The sequence below is a fragment of the Rhincodon typus genome, chromosome 1 (genome assembly GCF_021869965.1).
Source record: "Rhincodon typus isolate 14 chromosome 1, sRhiTyp1.1, whole genome shotgun sequence".
In the NCBI taxonomy this organism is placed as follows: domain Eukaryota; kingdom Metazoa; phylum Chordata; class Chondrichthyes; order Orectolobiformes; family Rhincodontidae; genus Rhincodon; species Rhincodon typus.
Window position 1 is genome coordinate 93,627,913 of NC_063332.1, and position 23,994 is coordinate 93,651,906.

The following is a 23,994-nucleotide window of genomic DNA, read 5'->3' on the forward strand; positions in this document are numbered from 1 at the left end:
TTCTGAAGAAGGGTCTAGGCCCGAAACGTCGGCTTTCCTGCTCCTCTGATGCTGCTTGGCCTGCTGTGTTCAGCCAGCTCTACACCTTGTTATCTCATATGAACCCTCATCTGGTTACCTAAATATTCTATTCCCTAAATGTTAAAACAGACTTTCAAAACCATTGAATGCTTCCAATATCCTGGAAGCAACTTTTCTCAAACAGCTGCTTTTGTTGAGAATCCCAATACTGGATTAGTTGCACCAGCTCAGCCTTCCACAGAATTCAGCAACTAATGTTTGACAACAAATTGCTGTCACCACACTCCCACACTGCAATGAGTTGTGGATTATATATCAGTAATAAATGATAAAACTAAAGATTCTCTACAATGTTTCTGCTACACTCTCTGCACTGAAAGCCAAATTCACGAGCATTCAAGGAAAACTCCTACAAAAACAAGTTAAATTTAAGCATGCATCTATCCAACTATGCCGTAATTGGAAGTCACATATTTCCACGGTCACTGCAGAAACAGCAATAGGCCAAACAAGCTTGCTCCACCATTGACCAGATCGTGCCTAATTGTTTACCTTAATGACACTTTTATGCTACTGCCACATCTTGATGTAATTAGTCCCAGAAATCTATCAATTACTGGCCCGATGTTTAATATTGAACATTCACAGCCCTCTGGGGGGCAGAGCTCCAAAGAATCGCCACCCTCTGATTGAACAAGTTTTCTTCATCTCAGTCCTAGATGGTCAAACCGTGTTTATGACGTTCCCTGGATTTTTTGGAGGCTCACAACTATTTTAAAAAAGTCAATTTTATCCCCTTGGGTCAAACAATACACTGAGGCAAGAATCAGATGAAAAAAAGTGACCTTGAACAAGTTGCCAAAGTGCTGCATACAGCCATACAACTGTACTGTCCAACACGTTTCACTGCCTTTGATAAAGTGCCAAATATTTAGGTTTGAACACTAAACTATTAAAAACATATGCAAAAAAGAAAGCCACTGTACCAGTCTGGGGAGTGCCATCCCAGTAACAGAACACACCAGCTTCACTGTCTGACCATAATGAATGTATCCATCGCGCACTGTGAATTCTTCTCCCTCCGATTCTTCATCATCCACTGTAGATAATAAATATATTTACCTTACATATTTGGACTACAAATTCGTTTCATACTCAGTTGCCACCATACAAAAAATACGTGTGCTGCATGTACATAGCTACTGAAGAACAACAAACCGTTTATACTCTTCATGCCAAGAACTAAAAGCACATAATTGCACTTTGCTTGTAATGAGTATCTTTCACAATCATATGTATTACACTAATCTGCAACTTTGCTCAATAAGACAGACATGTTTTAGGGCTAATGTTACATTGCAGGAGCAGATCCACAGGAGAACAAAGACACCTAATACTTCTGATCACAAGTACTTTCCTTTACACACCCAATGGGGTAAGTTTGAAGATGATCACGCGAACTAGACATAAGGTATGGTCAATCCTTGGAGAAACTTGCCACTTCCGATGTTTTTGTGATGAAACTGATCAGTGCAATTTCAGACAGAACTGTGATTGAATTAGTTCCAAAAGGTCATAGGATTGAAAATATTAGGAGATCAAGTATTAAAAATTAACAAATTGTAGATTCAGAACAGAGTAAGCAATAACAAGCAAAATGGTGTTTATAGTTTGTGTTGATTAGAGCTAGCACTGAAATTTACAACCAGTTTTCACAAAAAGCAAAGGCAAATTAGAATGCACATTATACACAAAACCATGGGCTACTGAGTCAACTGGCTCCTCGTTGTGATGGGTGTTCAAGCCAGTTTTTCCCCATTGCTTTATTTTTCTCCCCTAATTAAATATTTACATGGAATATTTCTGAAAAGAGACATGTTACCAAGACTTTTGTCTTGTACTCATCAAAATAAATACTAGAATGCCAAATTTCAAATAATCACAACAATTTATACTACATGGGGAAAGGGTGCAGAGAACAGCAAGTCAACTCTGATTGGCCAGAGAATTGCTACAGAGGAACACAGGATCCCAAACTCCAGGGTAAATTAAAATAAGATCTTTTCACTAATTTGCAATGCTTTGAAATCTGTTCTTCTTGGGCATTTAGTGTCAGCAAACATGCCCGAGTCGGGTATTACTACCAAATGAAAAATTCCCTTCTACTCTATCTTGATCCCTGGTCTAGGACCTTAGTAGTAGCAGGAGAGCTACATTCAATTAATCTAACTTAGACTTGAACCTAGGCCTGAAATAAAGGTCATTGTCTAACCTGCCACATGCTGCAGTTTCTCTTATGATTGCTCAAGCCTTTCCCTCAACCCATTTCCAAAGGACAATTTGCATAATCACATTTTAGCAGAAACATAGATAAACCTGCAATGTGTTCCATGCCCTTCACACCAAATACTTCTAATGTATGGTTAAGCCTGATTCCACCTGCACTTTTGCACCATACACTGACGCCATCTGTAACTGTCTCATGTTAGCATGCATCTAATCCATATGGTTATGTGGTGGGCCAGGGAGGGCAGTGGATGGAGCAGGTTCAGACAAGGGCTCAGGCACGAGGAACAGAAGAAAGGAAGGAAGGACAAACGAGGAAGTTATGCAAAACTGAAGGGTTGGGATAGCAAAGATACCTGCAAAACACCATAATTTGGGGAACAAACTGATCTGCAGCGTTAATTCTTATTCTCTCAAATATATCAGCAGAGAACTTCCAAAATTTGGTATTTTTATTTTGCCAAACTACTTGGTCCAGTGATCATCTTTTCCAAACAAAACCTGGCGAAAAACATGAAATCTAAAAATCATGCAAAGTTGTTTTAAAAAAGGCCCATGATTAACAATTGTGCCTCAACCTTTCAAGATGGTGGTGGATAAGGGGTCTGAGCCTGAGACTCGTCCATTCCCCTCGGCTTTCTTTCTCTTTCTTCGCTTTTCACTTTTGCTCTTTTTCTTTTCTCTTTGATTTCTTTTAAGCCTGGAGAGTGCTGGGTGAAGGAGGCGGCCTCCAACAGCAGCAACAATGCCAGGATGAGCCAGACATAGCTCCAGCCTGAGGTGTCCTGGCAAGTGAGGAACATGTCCCAGGCTGAGTCCTCTGGCCTCGACTCACAGGCTAGACCAGGGCTCTAGGTACACAGCGAGGCCCAGGTACCTGAAGGAGGAGAAAGGCAGTCTCAGCCGGGTGTGGAAGTCTCATCCCCTTGTGGAGGTCTTCTTCATCTTCAGTGTCCAGGTATTGCCAGTAGCCTGGCATGGCGCTCTCATCCTGGCTGTGTCTTCAGGGTATCCCATGGTTCCTTAAATCTGCTTTTCCTGAGCCCACGAGCCATTAACTGAACTGTGATGAACTTCATCTCAATTTTACTTTTTTTACATTCTTATGTATGACTTCTGTCATTGATATAGGCACTGTGGTAGAAGTACACTTGGCAATAAATTTCTGTTCTATTCATTCCACTTCAGAAACTTAAGATGTTACAGATCTTAAGATCCAAGATGTTATATACAACATAGCTCACAAATTACCATAAAGCAGAGGAAAATCAAAAGAAAGATTGGCAAGGATCAAACACAGAAACATAGAAAATAGGACTGCCTTTCTCCTCCTTCAGGTACCGGGCCTGGTCTACCATTCAATAGGATCAGGACTGATCATCTAACTCATTATCCTGTCCCAACTTTCTCCCCAAACCCCTTGATCCCTTTAGGTCTAATAACTATGTCTAACTTCTTGAAAACATTCAATGTTTTGACCTCAACTGTTTTGTAGTAAAGAATTTCACAGGCTCACCACATTCTGCATGAAGAAATTTCTCATCTTAGTCTTAAACTAAGTGGTTGCTCTTAACTGCCCTCTGGGGAATTAGGGATGGGCAATAAATGCTGCCTGGCCAGCGATGCCCTCATCCCGTGAATGAATAAAGAAAAAAAAACAAACAACGGCCTGCTCTAAATCCTCCAAATGACCGACTCTTAGTTTTTATCTGTTCCTATTAAGTAAAAAAGAATATTAAATACATTGCCTAATTTCCAAGTAACCGTTAAACAGGCTTATACCCCAATCTCTTACACTGAGATTACGTCCTATGGCCCCAGACTCTCCCACAAAGGGACACAACATTGCCGCATTCTAGTCTGTTAAACCCCCTTAGAATCTAGTATAGTTCAATAAGATCTCCTCTCATTCTTTTAAACTCCAATGTTACAACCGACTCAACTTCTCCCAAGAGTCCTTCTATACTCAGGATCAGCCGAGTGAACATTCTCTAAGTTGTCTATGATGCTAACATACCTTCCTCAGATAACAGTCCCAAATCAGTTCAAAGTATTTCAGCTGGGATTTGGCTAGTGCCTTGTATAGCTTTAGCAAAATCTCTATTTGTATATGCATTCCCTTTGCAATATTTGCCTCCTTTGTCACTTGAACTTGGATGCTAGCTTTTTGTGATTTATGCACTAAGACTCCGAAATCAGTGTGCTGCAGCTTTCTAAATTTAAATAATATTCAGCTCCTCTATTCTTCCGACCAAAGCGCATAACCTGAAAATAGTCCCTTTGTCTTGTGTCTTCTATTATGATTAAACCTCCCAAAAAGAAATCTACGTCAGTGATTGTGCACTTATTTTAGCTTTTTTTTTGAAAGACAACTAAATAGGTGCAGGCCTAGTAGGCTATTCAGACATCAAGCTCACTCCATCATTCGACATGATCATGACTGATGTCCTCCGAGTGTCATTCTCACATTTTACTCCCAACGCTCTGACATCTTTGGCGTTTAGAAATCTACTTTTCAAATATATTCAGTGACTTGGCTTCCACTACCTTCTGTGGTTGAGATTTTGACAAGTCTACCACCCTCCGAGTGAAGAAATGTCTCATCTCAAACCAAATTAGCCAAGCACATATCCTAAGATTGTGACCCTTTCTTCTGAACTCCGTGGCAAGGGGAAACATTATCCCTGTATCTAGTTTTTCCAGCCATCAGAATTTTGCATGATTCGATGAGATCTCCCCTCTTCTAAATTTTACTGAATGCTTGCACACTCAACCCAATCTCTCTTCATACAATAAATCTGCCACTCCTGGAATCAGCCGAGTGAACTTCTGTTGCACTCCCTCTATGACAAGCTTATCCTCTATTTGGTAAGGAGACCAAAACTGCATACAATACTCCAGGTGTGGTTCACCAAGGCCCTATACAGTAAAACTTCCCTGATGCAATGCTTCAATCTCCGTGCAATGAAGGCAGACATACCATTTGCTTTCCTAACTGTTTGCTGCAACTGCATGCTTATTTTCAATGACCAGTGTACAAGAACATCCATGTCCACTTGTAAAGCAACTTTGCCCGATCTATCGCTATTTAAATAACAGCCTGCTGTTCTGTTGCATCTGAATGCACAAAGAATTTGCAATAGATAGACAAATTAACAGCACATATAGCTGCACATGGGTACGACAGGATTGTGATAATGGAGACATGACTGTAGAATCACCATAATTGGGAACTTAACATCCAAAAATATTTTATCTTTTGGAAGAATAGCCAAAAGGAAAATGCGGCATGGTCTGTAAAAGATGAGTTCAATGCAATAAGAGAAAGGATATTGGGCAGGAAATTTAAGACTGGAACTGGGTTGGCTGGAGCTAAGATACAAGAACACATCTGGAAAACTGGCCGAACCATGGTTAACAGAAGCACTGAGCGTAACTTTAGATTTAAAGAGGAATCATTTAAAGTTACTAGAGCAATTAACAAGCCTGAATACTGTGTGTAATTTAAAATCCAGCGAGGATCACAGGTTTGATTAAGCAGGTATTAATATTGTATGACAGTAAATTTGCCAAGAACCTAAAAGACTGTAAGAACGGCTATAATTGAGTAAAAAGAAAGATTAGTGAAGACAAATGCAGGACCCTTACAGTCTAAAACAGGTGTATTCACAATGGATAACAAAAATAAAATTGGTTGAGCATTTAGACAATTACATTTGCTCTGATGATGACACAAAAAAACATCCCAGAATGCTGGGACAGCAAGTGCCCTTTAGAAAGGAGGAATAGAAGGAAATAAACATTATAAAAGTGCTGGAGAAACTAATGGGACTGAAAGTGGATAAACCACCAGGGCTAAGATATAAAAGGTGGCGGCGGTGGAAACAGTGGATGCAGTCACCGACATCTTCCACAATTATTGTCTGACATATATGGTAAACTCTTAATTGTACAGGTAAAGGGGCAAATAGAAATACACAAAATTTGTCTCAATTATTTTCAAATTACAATGAGTTACCCCATATTTGTACTGCAATGATTATGGTTGCTTTTGAAGCAAAATTGGATACACTGTAGCATGAATTAACCAGTAATTATATGTTGTTGTTACATCAATTATCCTGCTACCAAAGTGGCTGTCCAACTGCAATATTTTGTTTTAGTGCTCATTTTATGATAAAAATAACTTCAGACTATTATTTACCTAGTCTCATTTCACGGATGGTACCATCCTTTTCCCTAGTGATCAATGGAGTCAGGATATTCTCGAAGGATGCGCTCAGTGAAATAGCTAAAGTCTCTTTCTGCAAAGCAAATATTTCAAATAACTAAACTTAAGTTAAATATAAATCTGAGGTAGTCTGTAGCAGTATCATGCATCAATGTGGCAAGAGGTTAGGTAAATTTAAATGCTATTTGTCTGTCAAGTGTTTTATCTGTACCCAGTATGCCAACAAATGCAGTTTCACTTCTTGGACACCAATACATCAGACTTCCACTGTTATCAATAATCCAGCTAGTACCTGTCAGCACACATGTCTTTTTATTCAAGATCTTGATACATTAAGTATGTGCAAAAGGGATTCTACATATTTCAAAAAACAAATGAGAATACCATGGACAAACATGCTATTGAAGTTTCATCAAGTCAACTACTTTGGCAATTTCATCATACTATTTCAAGTAAAAAGCTCAGATTTTACAGAAATATATCCTTCATTCTCATTCCTGTTTTTAAGTCAATGTAATTATAAAAACAGCAAAAATAATGTCAATGAAATTAGAAGATCATTTTTAAGTTTATAAAATTAAAATCAATTCAAACGTTGAGATTACCAGTGTAACAAATAAAAATGAATTAAAAGTAAAACTTGCTCACCCAACTTCAATGTTGGTGACATTTACCGACTGTGCATCCAGGACCCAGTATATTAGGCTAATTTTATATTACTGTCACTCCAATTGATTTGTATTTAAATATTACCTTTAGTGCCCAACAATTGATTTTTTTGCGCAAAGACATTCAAGTAATTACAAATTTGATTAAGGTGTTTGTAACCATTCTGATACAAAGAAAAGCTATTAGAAATTAACAAAACGATGGCACTTTCGTGATTGATAATTAATAAATGAAGGCCTTCATACAATATTCACGGAGATCCTTCTTAGTGCACTCTTTACAGTAACCAAATATTCATTTGCCTTGCAAAATGATGTCAACCACAATTACAACTAAATTGCCACAGTGCTCAAAGACAGCGATTCTTGTTAGGATGAAGGCCAATATGCAACAGCCGCAATATGGTACGTCACTCAAGTGTTCATTCTTCATTTTGAAGCAACATTAAGAATGTCTGCAGGCTGTTGTACTGTTAAAAGCAGGACAATAAAGCCTTAAATTGTGCTCACCATATATTCATACTAGCATTTTCTAGTAAAGGGAGGGAACTGGGCTCACTCAGCAACAATTAGGAGTGGAAATTATTGTTGATATAAGTGTTAAGCTGAAGCCAAAAACGATTGTACTTCAATTGTTCTGGCCAACATCTGCTGATGTAGCAGAGAGCAGCAAGCAAAGCTGAGAACGATAGGCCCATATGGCTCATGTTATGATCCCAGCTGACATTATTATTGGACAAATCAGATCCCAGACTTAAAATTGGACTTGATAGATCATAGTGTTGTGCGTTTTGGTTTTAATGAGGTGACCTCTCACTGAGGCAGAAGTATGCAATGTTGCAGATTTTGCTTGGAAAAAATAGTTTATTAAGATAAAGAAATAAATGTGAAATAGAATAAATCTATTTGTTTATAATACAAATTCAAAGAATTTTAAACACACAGCAAAGTATAATCCCATTAATCCCAAAACACTTCTTTAAAAGTCACAAAGAAAACATCCCCACTGCTGCACACAACACCAGCCTTTGGTCAGAATTCACACTAGAATCCCTTTCTTTAAAATCTTAAGTGGTTTAAGATAACTGTGAATTTATCTCCAAGACTGGAAACACTGATAGCTCCAGATACCTGAGCTTAAGCTAACTCAGCTTCAATTAACCATTTCAAGGTTTTAGCCCAACATTTCTGGTTTTGGATCAAAATTAACTCCTAACTCTGAGGCAATCCAGCATCACCATATTCTCCTTTACTCAGCAGCGCTGCTGTATACATGCAAGGACTTCACATAACTGCCTAAAACAAGTACAACTAAAACAAAAACCGCTGCCTCTGAGCTATGGGCATTTCCAGTAAGCTTAAAAAAATCTCCAAATCTAAAAATTTCAAATAGGCCTTGAAGCACAATACCATTTTCAACTTAGCCAAGTGAACCAGAACAAACAAACATTAGGTTGCAGAAGGAACACCCACAAAGTATTTTAAAGGGAATCACTACAGCTACAGAAATAGAAGTTAATTATTAACTTCAGAAATATGAAACTCATGTTATTGACCAATAATTCAAAACACAACTTAAAATAAATGTTAGTAAAAATGTGTATCAGTTGATGTCTCATTAACTGATATTTGAAGGGCACATTTACAATTTTTAAATCAAACATTTTAAACTGCCTTTTTTCATACATAATGCTCCAAAGCTGGATATAATTTTCTTGCCTATGACAGCATCTCAGTGACAGAACCAGGGAAAGCTCCCAATCTAAAACTCTCATCTGGTCTTGAAATTTTTCAGATGACGCTGCCATCGGAGAAAACAATGAATAGGCGTAGACATTCTAATAGGCGACCCAATGCTCCAAAGTTGTTTTTCTCTTGTAATTAAATTTTATAAATGCACTGGGGACATGTCTTTGCAGGATGATGGCTTTGTCTTAAGCAACATTTAATATTAAAATGATTTCAAGCAAAACACACCAAGATAGGTTAATTGTTGTTACGTACATAAATGGATGTAAAAAGCTCCCCACTGTTGTGAACTGGCATGGAAGTTTCCTCCTTCTACGTGCAGATAACGTGTGCTGACAGTCTGTGAACGAAGTCGGTTAAATAATGCCACCTTTGTTCCTGATGCAATACATACTAAAGATAAAAGAAAAATTATAAGCAATTGGAGGATATCACAACAAAATGCAGAGATAATGGATAAGAGGTGGTATCTCATTAAACATAGTCACAGGAGTACAACATTAAGCCACTTGAGCCTGTTTCACCATTTATGGCTGATCAATGGTCTAGCTACATGTACCTGCCTTTGGCCCATAACTCTGAATGAGTTTGCTTAACTAAAAATTCTCTCATTTAAAAAATTAATAACTGATCCAACATCCACTGACATTTGTTGAAAAGCATTCCAAATACCAACCACTGTGTGTAAAAGTGCTTCCTGACATTGCTCCTGAATGATCTGGTCCTAATTGTTAGACTATGACCCTAGTTTCAGAATCAACCAGTGGAAACAGTTACCTTTGTTTACCTTGTCTCTTCCTGTTAATGCCTTGAAGAATTCCATCAGTTCATGACTTAGCTGCCCAAATTCTACAGAAAACATGCCTAATTTGCGGAATCTCTCCTTGTAACTCCTGAAATCCAGGTATCGTTCTTGTAAATTCACATTTTAATTCCTCCAAGGTCAATATATCCTAAGGTGTGGTGCCCAGATCTCCTCTCAGTACTCCAAATGGGGTCTAACCAGGGTTTTGTATAACTGCAGCATCACTTCTGCATCGTTATACTCCAGTCCTCTAAATATCAAGGCTAGCATTCCATTTGCTTTCTTGATTTTTTTTGTTCCTGTTTGAGACATTTTAAAGACCTACGCACCTGAATACCTAAGTCTCCTTTGACATTCACTATAATTTCATTTCATAGAATCTATCCTTTTACAGTCCAAAATGGATAATCTCACACTGAACTCTATCCCAGTTTTGACACTTAATATGTTTTTGTAATCTTATGCTATAATCTACACTGTCCATAACTGAGGTTTCAACTCAACTTTTTCTCAATTTCTTCTACAAGTGCTTTAGGCTGTAGGCATTTAATGAGATGATTACATACAGTATAGAGGAAAGTGGCTACCTTTATTTCAACCAAAATAAACATCAGATTTGATTTCCCTTTTTTCCTTTGCTTTTTACTGTTTCTCTTCCTAATTTGTTCATTGTTTTATTTTCTTTTCATTACCTGTTCCTTACTAGTTCAATGACTTAATCCTTTTTTAAAATATCAAACTCAAAGACTATACCCTTGATCCACAATTTTTCAATTGTTCCCACAACTTGAAACAAAATATTCACCTCCTCCACGATTATTCAATGATTAGCTGATCCCAAGACCAGGAAGGATCCAGATTTGATCCTATGCCTACACCAAATTAGCTGATCTCAAAAGGTTGCAAATGCAAGCATCTTAATTGGAGACAACAAGGTGCAGGGCTGGATGAACACAGCAGGCCAAGCAGCATCATAGGAGCAGAGAGGCTGACGTTTCGGGCCTCGACCCTTCATCAGAAAAGGGGGAGGGGAAGGGGGTTTTGAAATAAATAGGGAGAGAGTGGGAGGCGGATAGAAGAGGGATAGAGGAGAGGATAGGTGGAGAGGAAACAAACAGGTCGAAGAGGCGGGGATGGGGCCAGGAAAGGTGAGTGTAGGTAGGGAGTTAGGAAGGGGATAGGTCAGTCCAGGGAGGACGGACAGGTCAAGGGGGCGGGATGAGGTTGGTCGGTAGGAGATGGAGGTGCGGCTTGAGGTGGGAGGAGGGGATAGGTGGGAGGAAGAACAGGTTAGGGAGGCAGGGACGAGTTGGACTGGTTTTGGGATGCGGTGGGGGGAGGGGAGATTTTGAAACTTGTGAAATCCACATTGATACCATTGGGCTGCAGGGTTCCCAAGCGGAATATGAGTTGCTGTTCCTGCAACCTTCGGGTGGCATCGTTGTGGCACTGCAGGAGGCCCAGGATGGACATGTCGTCTGAGGAATGGGAGGGGGAGTTGAAATGGTTCGCGACCGGGAGGTGCAGTTGTTTGTTGCGAACCGAGCGTAAGTGTTCTGCAAAGCGGTCCCCGAGTCTCCGCTTGGTTTCCCCGATGTAGAGGAAGCCACACCGGGTACAGCGGATGCAGTATACCACATTGGCAGATGTGCAGGTGAACATCCGCTTGATGTGGAAAGTCTTAATTGGACTTGGTGCCAATAATTTAGAAGAAACCAATTATTGTTCCTATTAACAGTTTCGATGCAGGAAATTCTGTCGAAAATAAAAGATCAGAACTTCAGGAGGACAGGTTTTGGCTCAGTAGTTAGGCACCCACAATGGAACTATTTACTGTTAAGGCTCAAAATGAACAATGGTCAACTTGGATGGAAGGCACCAGGCAATAAATTAAGTCTATAAAACCATAACACAGTAAGGAATTAATAATTTCATCAGGAAAGAACAGAAAAAGATTCACAATCACAAAGTAATGCAAATTGCTTGAAATGTGAAATGAGCCAAAGAATCCCAGAAATGCTCAGCTGATCAGGCAGTCACTGCAGAGAGAAACAAAGTTATTGTTTCAGGACAACAACCATTCATTGCCCTCACAGATGTTGCCTGACCTGAACACTTCAAGCATGTATATGGTTTGGAAAATGATTTGCTCCTGAAAAAAATATAAAGAAATCGTTCAAGAATGAACTAAGTATTTCATAGCTGGTCACCAAGGTACTCAAGAACAAGTCAATTAGACTCTTTGGACATTGCCATCCTATGGACAATCACCTCCCTCAGTTCCTATTCTCTCAGCCAACTAAGCTAAGCTAAAAATTCCTCAAATGCATGCAAATCCAAGCCAGATACGTGGTGCATTAAAGCAGCATGTCTCCAACTGATAAAGATCTTGCTCAATGTTGTGCTGCGCAAATGTAATTCAAATACTAGCTTTATAATTTTCCCTCTGGTGGAAATAGTGGACTCCATTGAAATTTTTCAACCTCACTGAATGTAAACATCCCAGTTTAGCTTCCCTCTCCCGTCTTCCTACCAAACTATAGGACTGATGACAAATTACTCTTGTAAGCATGGTAAGCTTGGGAATAACCAGCTTGTTTCTAAGTGAGCCATTATGCAGGGCTCTAAGTTTAAATAATGAAAAATTGTGCGCAATATCATGTATTGTACAATGACATACTACTTGAATGCAAAAATGCATTGATACTCACAGTCTGCATTTTTCAAGGACTGTTTCTTCTTAGAAGGTTTCGAGATTACTTTGATCCGCTTACTGTGAAAGACGCCGATGTCGTCACTATTACCATAAAACATTTTTACTGATAACATGAAGTGCTTTCTCTTGTCAGAATCTGATATGTACAATGTTTTGGCTGTGCAATAGTTCTGCAACAGTAAAAGGACAAGATTTTGTTCAAATAAGCAAATAAAAGCAGAAGCAATATGGCCCATGTGACTGAGACAAGATGGAATTTCATGGAACTAGTTTTAGGTTTTCTGGACATCAATTGCAACGTTAAACTTTAGAATGAAAACAGAACGGAACATTTTCACAATAAGCTTGTCAGTTCAGGTTCAGTGCTTTCGAACTGATGAATGAAAATTTATTAATTGTGCATCTTTTCTGGGGGAAGAATAAAAATATCAATTGAAGTCAAACTGATCACAGTCATTACAGTGATAATTAAACCAAGCAAGCAAAGTGATTAAAATCAAATGCTAAGACTTTGACATGCTACAATCGACTCCAACTTCAACTGACTTCTTTGATCTCCTTGCCCTACTAAAACATGGCTGTGCAGTTTAGCACATTTATTTCGCCTCTCATTAAATTTCTATCACTGTCATTTATATATATATAACTCAAAAAATATTTGCGTATGCATCTGCGGTTTTATGGCTTCCTAAGTATTAGTCAAAAAAAATTGGCTTGAAGGTAGGACACAGAGGGTGGTGGCAAAGGGTTGTTTTTCAGACTGGAGGCCTGTGACCAGCAGTGTATTGCAAGGATCGGTGCTGGGTCCACTGCTTTTCATTATTTATATAAATGATTTGCACGTGAATATTGGAGGTATGGTTTGCAGATGAAATCAAAATTGGTGTTGTAGTGGAAAGTGAAGGAGGTTACCTCAGAGTACAACAGGACCTTGATCAGATGGGCCAATGGGCCAAGTAATGGCAGTCGGAGTTTAATTTAGATAAATGAGAGGGGCTGCATTTTGGAAAAGCAAATCAGGGCAGGATTTATACAGTTAATGGTAAGCCCCTGGGGAGTGTTGCTGAACAAAGAGACCTAGGGTTGCAGGTGCATAGCTCCTTACAAGTAGAGTTGCAGGTAGACAGGTCGGTGAAGGTAGCATTTGGCACGCTTGTCTTCATTGGCCACTGCATTGAATTTAAGAGTTGGGACATCATGTTACAGCTGTAGAGGACATTGGTGAGGTCACTTGTAGACTACTGAATTCAAGTCTAGTCTCCCTGCTATAGGAAAGATGCTGTTAAACTTGAAAGGGTTCAAAAAAGATTTACAAGCATGTCGGCAAGACCGGAGGGTTGTAGCTATAGGGAGAGGCTGACTCGGCTGCGGCTTTACTTCCCTGAAGTGTCAGAGGCTCAGGGGTGACCTTACAGAAGTTCATAAAATCATGAGGGGCATGGATAGGGTGAATAGCCAAGACATTTCTCCCCAGGGTAGGGGAGTCCAAAACTAGAGAGGGCATAGGTTTGAGGTCAGAAGGGTAAGATTTAAAACGGACTTGATGGGCAGCTTTTTCACGCAGAGAGTGTTGAATGTATGGAATGAGCTGACAGAGGAAGTGGTACAGTTATGACATTTAAAAGGCATCTGGATGGGTACACAAATAGGGAGCGTTTAAGGAGGATATGGGCCAAATGGGACTAGAGTAGTTTAGGATATCTAGTGGGCGTGGACGAGTTAGACTGAAAGGTCTGTTTCCAGCCTGTGTAACTTCTCAAATAATTATAACAGAGCTGTCAGGCATGACCTCCCCTTGCAAAGCTTTGCTGACTCAGCCTTGTATTCCTATGCACTTTCAGTACCCCATAATCTCATCCTTCGTAGTGGATTCAAATCTTCTCAACAACCGAGGTCAGGCTAAACAGCCTGTAGTTTTCAGTCTTCTGCCTCCCTCTTTTAAACAGGAGTGTTACATTAGCCACTTTACAGTCCTCTGGGACCCTCACTCCAGTGATTCCTTAAATGATCACCAACAATATCTCCACAATTTCCTCAGTTATCGACTTCAGAACTGAATGTAGTCCATCCAGTTCAGATGATTTATCCGACTTTTTGGTCATTAAACTTACCTCTGCCCTCTGACTCTCAAAGTTCTGATATACTGGTGTCTTCCACTGTGAAAACTGATGCAAAGTACCTATTCAGTTTCTCCTCCATTTCTTTGTTCCCCCTTTATTACTTCTCCAGCCTCATTTTCCAGCAGTCTAATGTCCACCCTTGTTTCTCTCTTACTTTTTAGATACCAAAACAAAACTCCTACCATCTTCTTTTATATTACTAGCTGGGTTACTTTCATATTTCTCCTGCTCCCCCTTTATTGCTTTTAAAGGTATCTTCTGATTTTTAAAAGGCTTCCCAATCCTCTGGCTTCCAACTAATCTCCACCACATTGTATGCTTTTTCTTTTGCTTTGATATACTGTCCCTGACTTCCCTCGTCAGTCGTAGTTGCCTCATACTCCCCTTAATATATTTTTTCTTCCTTGCGTTGAATTTCTTCAGTGTCTCCTGAATTAACCAAGAAACGCCTGCCATGTAGATTAAATACCCTAAGATATTCTCACACTTACTGAAACAAAACCACCAATGCATCTGCCAATTCTAGGGTCACTTCCTTTAGTATTCTGGAATGTAGTGCCAAGCCAGGGGGATTTATGGGCCTCTGCTCCCATCAATTTTTCAGATTCCATTTCCCTACCAATCCTGATTTTCTTTGATTTTTCCCCTTAATAGATCCCATGTTCCCTAACATTTTTGGGATGATATTTGTGTCCTCCTTTGTGAAGGCAGAATCAAAATACATATTTAATTGGTCTCCCATCCCTTTATTCCCATTTTAACTTCCTGTTGCTGAATGTTTTCACTCATCATTTTTTGTCCATACACCTATAGAAGTGTTTGCATTCAAGTTCATCTATTCCTTGCAAGCTTGCAATTGTAATCTACATTTCTTCTCTTAAAATCAATCTCTTTAAACTCCTTTGCTGAAATCTAAATTGCTCCCAAACTTCAGGTGTGCTCTTTTTCGCCAATTTGTATGTCTCTTCCACTGATCAAATATTTTCCCTAACTTCCCCCGTTAGCCATGGTCAGAACATCTTTTCTGTTTTTTTTTCCTGCCAGACAGGAATGAATAATTTTTGCAGTTCATTCACGTGCCCTTTGTTTACCATTGTTTATCTACCATCATCCCTTTAAGTAACATTCCCCAATTTATCACAGCCAGCTCACACCTTATACCACGGGAGTTTCCTTTATTTAGATTCTGAAATTGGATCCTGAATCAACTACCTAACTCCACATCTTAATTAAGAACTCCATCACATTATGGTCACTCTTCCTCAAGGAGCTTCGCGCAGCTGGATTGCCAATTATTCCTTTCTCATTGCACAATTCCCAGTCTGGGATGGCCCTTTCCTCAACTTGTTGATCCAAAAAAACCATTTCCCCACACACTCCAGGAATTCTACTGTACGTTATTGTTACCGATTTGATTTATCTAATTTGTGGTTCCTATGGATTGGAGGGTAGCAAATGTAACACCACTATGTAAAAAAGAAAGGAAACGGAGTTATACACCAGTTAGCCTGCCACCATTAGCGGCGAAAATGCTCGTCCATTATGAAAGATTTAATAGCAGAGCGCTTGAGAAACAGCAACAGCATCGGATAGTATCAGCATGGATTTACAAAAGGGGAAGTGTGCTCGACAAAGCTACTGGAAATTTTCAGAATGTAATTTGTAGAGTTGAGGAGGGGGAGCCAGTGGATGAGATTTACTTGGATTTTCAGAAGGCTTTCAACAAGGCTTCACATGAAAGATTAGCATATAAAATTAAGGTTGGAGATGGTGCACTTACATGGATACAGAACTGGTCGGCAGACAGGGAAGAGTAGGAATATATGGGTCTTTTTCTGAATGGCAGACAGTGACTATTGGAATACCACAAGGATCAGTGCTTGGAGCCCAGCTATTCACAACATATTAATGATTTAGATGAGGGAACTAAATGTAATATCTCCAAGTTTGCAGACCAACAAAGACAGGTGGGAGGGTGAACTGCGAGGATACAGCAGAGATGCTTCATTGTGATTTGGACAAGTTGAGTGAGTGGGAAAATGCATAACAGATGAAGTATAATGGGGATAAATGTGAAGTTACCTAATTTGGTAACAAAAACAGAGCGGCAGATTGTCTGAATGCCAAAAGACTGGGATAGGGAAGGTGCAACGAGACCAGAGTATCTTGCGTACCAGTTCCTGAAAACAAGCATATGCAACAGGTGATGAACGTGATTGTGTTTGTTAGCCTTCATAGTCAGAGGATTTGAGTACGGGAGCCGAGCTATCTTGCTGCAATTATACAGAACTTGGTCAAATGACACTTTGAATACTGTGAATAACTTTTGTATCCTTATCCAAGGAAGGATGTTCTGGCCAGAGGGTATGCAACAAAAGTTTACTAGACTAATACCTGGGATGGCAGGACTGATGTCTGAAGACATGGATTGGTAACGACAATATCATTGGAATTTGGAAGAATGAGGGGAATTCTCATATAAACCTATAAAATTCTAACAGGATTAGATGGAGTAATCACTGGAAGCATATTCACAATGACTGGAGAGTTTAGAGCCAGGGATCACATTTTAAAGGATATGGAGTTGTCATTTAAGACTGAGAGGAGTAGAAATTTTTTCACCTGCAAAGCAGTGAGCATTTGGAATCCTCTGCCACAAAGTGGTTAAGGCCAAATTTTTGAATGCTTTCAAGGAGAAGTTAGACATCATTCTCAGGGCTAAAGGGTAGGGTTTTGGGAGACACCAAGAACAGAGTCTTGATTTGGATGATCAGCCATGATCATGTCGAATGGCACAGCAGACTCGAAGGGCCTACTCCTGCTTAAATTTCTAGTTGTATTAATTGAGTTTCAACAACTCTTCTGGCAGAAATTCCAAAGTCACCCAAAGAAGAAACTAAACATTTCTTCTATTTTCAAAGAATAATGTACAAATTGATGTCAACAAAAACCAGACATCACAAACTTGTGGTAAGGGGACAGCCTGTCAAAAAACGTCACGTAAGTAGAACCAAGTACAGAAAAAGCTCATAAGTCATAATAGAATCTTTAAAGTTATCAATTAATAAGGGTGAATAATTACACAGATTATGTACAGAGTCATAGTCACACAGCATGGAAACAGATACTTTGGTCTAACTAGTCCACATGGACCATGTTCCTAGACCAAACTAGCCCCACTGTCTGCATTTAGCCATTATTCTCTAAAGCTCTTCTATTCATGTACCTATCCAAATGTCTTTTAAACACTAACTCTACCTGCATCCACCACTTCTTCTGGCAGCTCATTCCACACAGGAACCACTGTGTAAAAAAAGTTGCCTCATGTCCTTTTTAAATCTTTCTCTTCTCACTTTAAAAATATGCCCCTAATTTTGAACTCTTTCTCCACCCGCCCCCCCACCCAATCTAGGGAAAAGACCCTTGCTGTTCACCTTATCTATGTCCCTCATGATTTTAAAAACCTCCATACTGTCACCCCTCAACCTCCTACGCTCCAGCAAAAAGTCTCAGCCTATCCACCTTTCCTTATAACTTAAGCCCTCCATTTCAGGCAAATTAAGTCAGTTCAAATAGCTGAGCCTCAGGTTGGCTGCTGAAAAAAGTGCTGGTAAGAATGAGGACACAGGAAATACCAATACAAGAAAATAAACCTCTCGAACTGTACAAATCTGAACCATTTTCAGAAGTAAAAGTGCCCCAAAATGCCTTTCAATATAGGAGACAATTTATTCTCTGTAAGGAGAGCAGTATGAATCTCCAAATAAAGCCACATTTATGAAACAGCTCAAAGGGTGGGCAACCAAAAGAAAACACATTAGATAGAACAATATTTATTCATATGCGATAGTTGAACAAAATCATTAAAGTCAGATTCAAATGAACATAGTCAATCAACCAACCCCTCAATCATGTTCCAGCATTAAATTTGATCATGGCTGATCTGTAGCCCAATGCAATGTCCCAACAACAATAAAGTTCCAAACGAATGACCTGCCAAAGGAAGTGGTGGAGGCAGATACAATTACATTTAAAAGGCATCCGGATGGAGACATGAATAGGAAGGGTTTAAGTGGGATACGGGCCAAATGCTGGCAAAAGGGACTGGATTTGTCTAGCATCTCTGTTCGGCATGGACGCGTTTGACCAAAGCGCCAGTTTCCATGCTGTACATCTTTATGACTTTGTCCCAGTACCTACAGCATATTGGGAGAGCAATTTACAGAATTCCAATATTATCGATGGAAAAAGCACTTCCTAGCTTCTGTTAAATGGCAGTGTTCTAAATGTAGTATTACACACTTTCTCATTCTTGATTCCCCCACCAGAGGACTGTTTCCCTCTTATTGAATTCTTTAGCATTTAAAACCTCAATCAAATCTCTCTCAAGCTTCTATACTCAAGGAATCAAATATAAGTTTACACAAACTACCCTCATAAGTTATGCCTAAATCCCAATAAGATACTGAAGGATTTGAACTACACCCCATTCACTATCAAAAGTTTCTTTTCTATTGTGATGTGCAAAATGAAACATGGTACTCTGGACTTGGTCTAACTGAGGCCCTGTGAAACTGTACTCCAAATGCGTACTTTTTGTAACCAAGTCTCCTTCAGATAATGCTGAAAACTATATCAGTCTATGTTCTGACTGACAGACCTCGATGGCTATCACATCCCAAGGTGAGACTTGAACCATGACCTTCTAAGCCTTGAAGTAGGGATACTACAACTGCACCACAAGACCCTCCATAATTCACTAAACTATTTAATAACCTTCTTGTACCTGTTTTATTAGCTGATCTACTAAGACAGCCACACGCAAAACTCATTTTCAAAAGCCGCTGATCTATTAATTCAAGTTCTCAACCTCTCAAATCCTGGAGTTGTGCACCTCAACATGCACTTCATTTTTCACTTCTACAAGCTTCTGAGATAAAGTACTGCAGTCAAATGTCCAAGAAAATAAAACCCTCAAGTAAAAATATGGACAGAAAACAACGAATGCTATGACAAGTTTCCAACCTGCTTATCTTAAAAGTGGTCAAAATAGTGAACCACATTTTCAATATTTCATATGGTGCACAGCAGAATTCACACAGACCATACTGTGCTGAATGAACACTGTTCTAATCTCACCAAAATATCCCTTAATGCAAAGCACGACCAATAAACTAGTTAGTTTGAACCATATTTGCAACTGGTGCCAGTAGACTACGTCAAACAAACAACACTATATAATATGTACTTTAAATACATGCTTGCTGTTTATCTTTGCAGTTGCAACACAAACTCATGATTGTTGTTTAATAGGATCCTACCTTTCCTTCCAAGTTAAGTTGCTGCATTTCTTGGTCACTATTTCCAATCCCAATAAATGCACATGGTTGTGATTCTTGTTCGTTGCATCCATCTCGCTCCATCTGATCTTTCTTTTTCTTCCATCCACTGCCCATTAGATATACACAAGGAGGAGGGCAGAAAAATCTGCAATATAAAGCATTCATATTAGTTAAACATTTTGAATATCACCCCAAATGGTATTTAGAGTCATAGAGCTGTACAGCATAGAAATAGACCCTTTAGACTAACTCGTCCATGCCGACCAAATATCCTGAATTAATCAAGTCACATTGCCAGCATTTGGCCCATATCCCGCTGAACCTTTCCTATTCATATATACCCATCCAGATGCCTTTTAAATGTAGTTGTACCAGCCTCCACAACTTCCTCCAGCAGCTCATTCCATACATGCATCACACTCTCCGTGAAAAAATTGCCCCTTAGGTCCCTTTTAAATCTTTCCCCTCTCACCTTAAACCCATACCCTCTAGTTGCAGACTCCGCTACCCTGGGGAAAAGACCTTGGTTATTGACCCCATCCATGACCCTCATGATTTTACAAACTTCTATAACGTCACCTCTCAGCCTCTGACACTCCAGGGAACATAGCCCCAGCCTTTTCAGTCTATCCTTATAGCTCAACCCTCCAACCCTTGCAACATCCTTGCAGATCTTTTCTGAGCCCTTTCAAGTTTAACATCCTTCCTGCAAACTGAACACAGTATTCCAAAAGTGGCCTAACCAACATCCTGTACAGCCGCAACATGACCTCCCAACTCCTATACTCAAGGCACTGAATAATAAAGGCAAGCATACCAAACGCCTTCTTCACTATCCTGTCGACCTGCAACTCCACTTTCAAGGAACTATGAATCTGCATTACAAGGTCTCTTTGCTCAGCAACATTTCCCAGGACCTTACCATTAAGCGTATAAAACCACTTCTGAGGAAGGGTCCAGACCCGAAACGTCAGCTTTCCTGCTCCTCTGATGCTGCCTGGCCTGCTGTGTTCATCCAGCTCTACACCTTGTTGTCTCAGACTCCAGCATCGGCAGTTCCTACTATCTCCAAGTGTATAAAACCTGCCTCGATTTGCCTTTCTAAAATGCAACATCTCACATATCTAAATTAAACTCCATCTGCCACTCCTTGGCCCATTGGCCCATCTGATCAAGATCCCTTTGTACTGGGGTAACCTTTTACACTATCCACTACACCACCAATTTTGGTGTTGTCTGCAAAATTACTAACCATGTCGCCTATATTCACATCCAAATCATTTATATAACGTGATAAAAAGCAGCGGGCTCAGCACCGATCCTTGCAGCACACTGCTAGTCACAGGCCTCCAGTCTGAAAAATCAACCATCCACCACCACTGCCCTCTGTCTTCTACTTTCAAGTCAATTCTTATCCAAATGGCTAGTTCTCCCTGTAGTCCACGTGATCTATAACCTTGCTGGCCAGTCTACTTCTTACTGAAGTCCATAGACCACGGCCACCACTCTGCCTTCATCAATCCTCTTCATTACTTCTTCAAAAAACTTAAATCGAGTTAGTGAGACACAATTTCCCATGCACAAAGCCATGTTGACTATACCTAATCAGTCCTTGCCTTTCCAAGGACATGTAAACCCTGTCTCTCAGGATCCCATCCAACAACTTGTCCACCACTGATGTCAGGCTCACAGGTCTGTAGTTCCCTGACTTCTGCTTACCATCTGGCTTAAATAGTGGCAGCATGTTAACTCCAGTCTTCTGGCACTTCACCTGTGGCTATCAATGATACAAATATTTCAGCAAGGGGTCCAGCAATCACTTCCCTAGCTTCCCACAGAGTTCTAGGGTATACAGGAATAGATCCTGAGGATTTATCCAGCCTTATGCGTTTTAAAATATCTAGCACCTCCTCCCCTAATGTGGACATTTTTCAAGATGTCACTATTTATTACTCCAAGTTCTCCAAATTCCACATCCTTCTCCACAGTAAACACTGATGCAAAATACGCATTTAGTATCTCCCCCATCTCCTGCGGTTCCACACATAAGCAGCCATGCTGAACTTTCAGGGGTCCTATTCTCTCCCTAGTTACCTTTTTGTCGTTAATGCATTTGTAGAATCTCTTTGGATTCTCCTTAACCCAATTTGCCACAGTTATCTCATGTCTCCTTTTTGCTCTCCTGACTTCCCTCAAGTATACTCCTACTGCCTTTGTACCCTTCTAGGGATTCTCTTGAACCCTGCCATCTATACCTGACATACGCTTTCTTCTTTTTCTTGACCAAAACCTCAAATTTCTCTAGTGATCCAGCATTCTCTACACCTACCAGCCTTGCCCTTCACCCTAACAGGAACATGCTGCTCCTGGACTCCAGCTGTTCCTTTACCTGCAAATAGCCTCTCCCAATCAACTTTTGAAAATTCTTGCCTAATACTGTCAAAATTGGCCTTCCTCCAATTTAGAAGTTTAACTTGTAGACCCAGTCTACCATTTTCTATCACTAATTTTAAAACTGATACAATTATGATCACTGGTCTTTAATGCGATTTCCACTTCACCTCAAATTTGAACACTTTCTGGCATGTTCATTGTTTTCATGTGCAATGGTCAATTCAAGTGGGTCAAAAATAAAACTGAACAGCCACTCAAACAATTTTTCTTCCGCCTCAAGTTATAATATTACCTTTTCTGGTCTCTTCTGGTATTTACTAATTTTGTCAAATCAGTCTAATAACACAATTTTGCATTGCAAATGCTTTCTTCTGAAAACAAACTTAAATTGCAATAGCTTTTTTGACAATTAGACATTTGAGCAATTTTGTCATGTCAGCGCAGCCTAATTAATGAACATAAAACATAGAATAGTATAGCACAGGAACGGGCCCTTCGGCCCACGATGTTGTGCCAAACATGACACCAAATTTAACTAATCCCTTCTGTCTGCCCTTGATCCATATGCCTCCATTCCTTGCATATTCATCTAAAAGCCCCTTAAACATCCATATCGTACCTGCCTCCACCACCACCAGTTCCTGGCAGTGAGATTTTTTTTAAACTTGTTATTTGGAACACTTTTTAAATATTGAAGATATAGTACTTTGGACACCCATGGAAGTGAATTTATCCTAACAATGAGTGGGACTGTGGAGATAAATTAATTTAAAACAATTGAAATCAATGAGATGTTCTAACTACTCTGATAGAGGGTAGACCTTGGATTACCTTTCAGGACTTTCTGAAAGCATGAATGTGAGGGGGTTAGCTACATTTTGATTGTAAGAATAGGGAGGTAACTTATACTTGAATGCTGCAGGTCTAGTGGTGTTGAGGAACAAGACAATCTCAGCACAAATCCAATCATTAAAAATCATGTCAGATCATGGCTGTACAAAAAAACCACCAAATTATTTCTGGATGAAAGGAATTGAAAAGTAGGGAAATTTCACTATCCTGCATCAACTCTTGGTTAGACCACATTTATAGCACTGCGTGTAGTTCTAGTTGTCATAATGCAAAGGAAATAGGAGTACCAGCGAGAATGCAAGGTGATTTACCAGGATAATTCTAGAAAAGTCTGGAAGATGTTGGAGTATTCATTCTTGAAAAATATCAACAAGTGGGTCTCTCCTGAAAAAAGTCTCAAGGGATTATTAAAATTAGCAAAGGTTTTGGTAAAGTGGAAAGGGACAGAGTGTTTCCTCTTATAGGGAAAGTACTCAATCGCAGATCATCAAAATAAGGTGGTATTCACAAGAAATTAAATAGTGGATTTAGAAGAAATATTCTTCATTATTTGGTTAAAGAATTTATGGAATTTGTTACACAGGGAAATTAGGTTAAAGGACAGGTCAGAACTACAATGACAGTCGCTTTAAGGGGATATGTCACAATACACAGAATAAATACATCTGTCCAAGAAAGAAAAAAATCCAGGGATGGACTACCTATCTGTAGTTAGGTAGACATGTTAAAGACATTATAAAATGTAAAGGCAAGTGCCCTGTCCACATGGACTTCAATCTAGGATCTTAAAAGGGGCTAGAGAAATAGTTG

The 23,994-nt window shown here is 39.6% G+C and overlaps 1 protein-coding gene across 5 annotated transcripts in view; it reads right to left on the bottom strand.

The window, feature by feature from the left end:
* rbpjb (recombination signal binding protein for immunoglobulin kappa J region b) overlaps positions 1-23,994 on the bottom strand; it is an 89,659-nt gene that overhangs the window by 23,358 nt on the left and 42,307 nt on the right. For all 5 annotated transcript variants that reach the window (XR_007261746.1, XM_020513966.2, XM_048594969.1 and 2 more), the window contains 4 exons: positions 19,918-20,083; positions 12,472-12,646; positions 9,211-9,348; positions 1,008-1,120 (listed from right to left, as the gene is read on the bottom strand). Coding sequence is in view for 4 of the 5 variants with exons in the window: in XM_020513966.2 (XP_020369555.1) it covers positions 1,008-1,120; positions 9,211-9,348; positions 12,472-12,646; positions 19,918-20,083 (592 nt within the window). In the remaining variant the exon portion in view is untranslated. The remainder of the gene's footprint in view (positions 1-1,007; positions 1,121-9,210; positions 9,349-12,471; positions 12,647-19,917; positions 20,084-23,994) is intronic.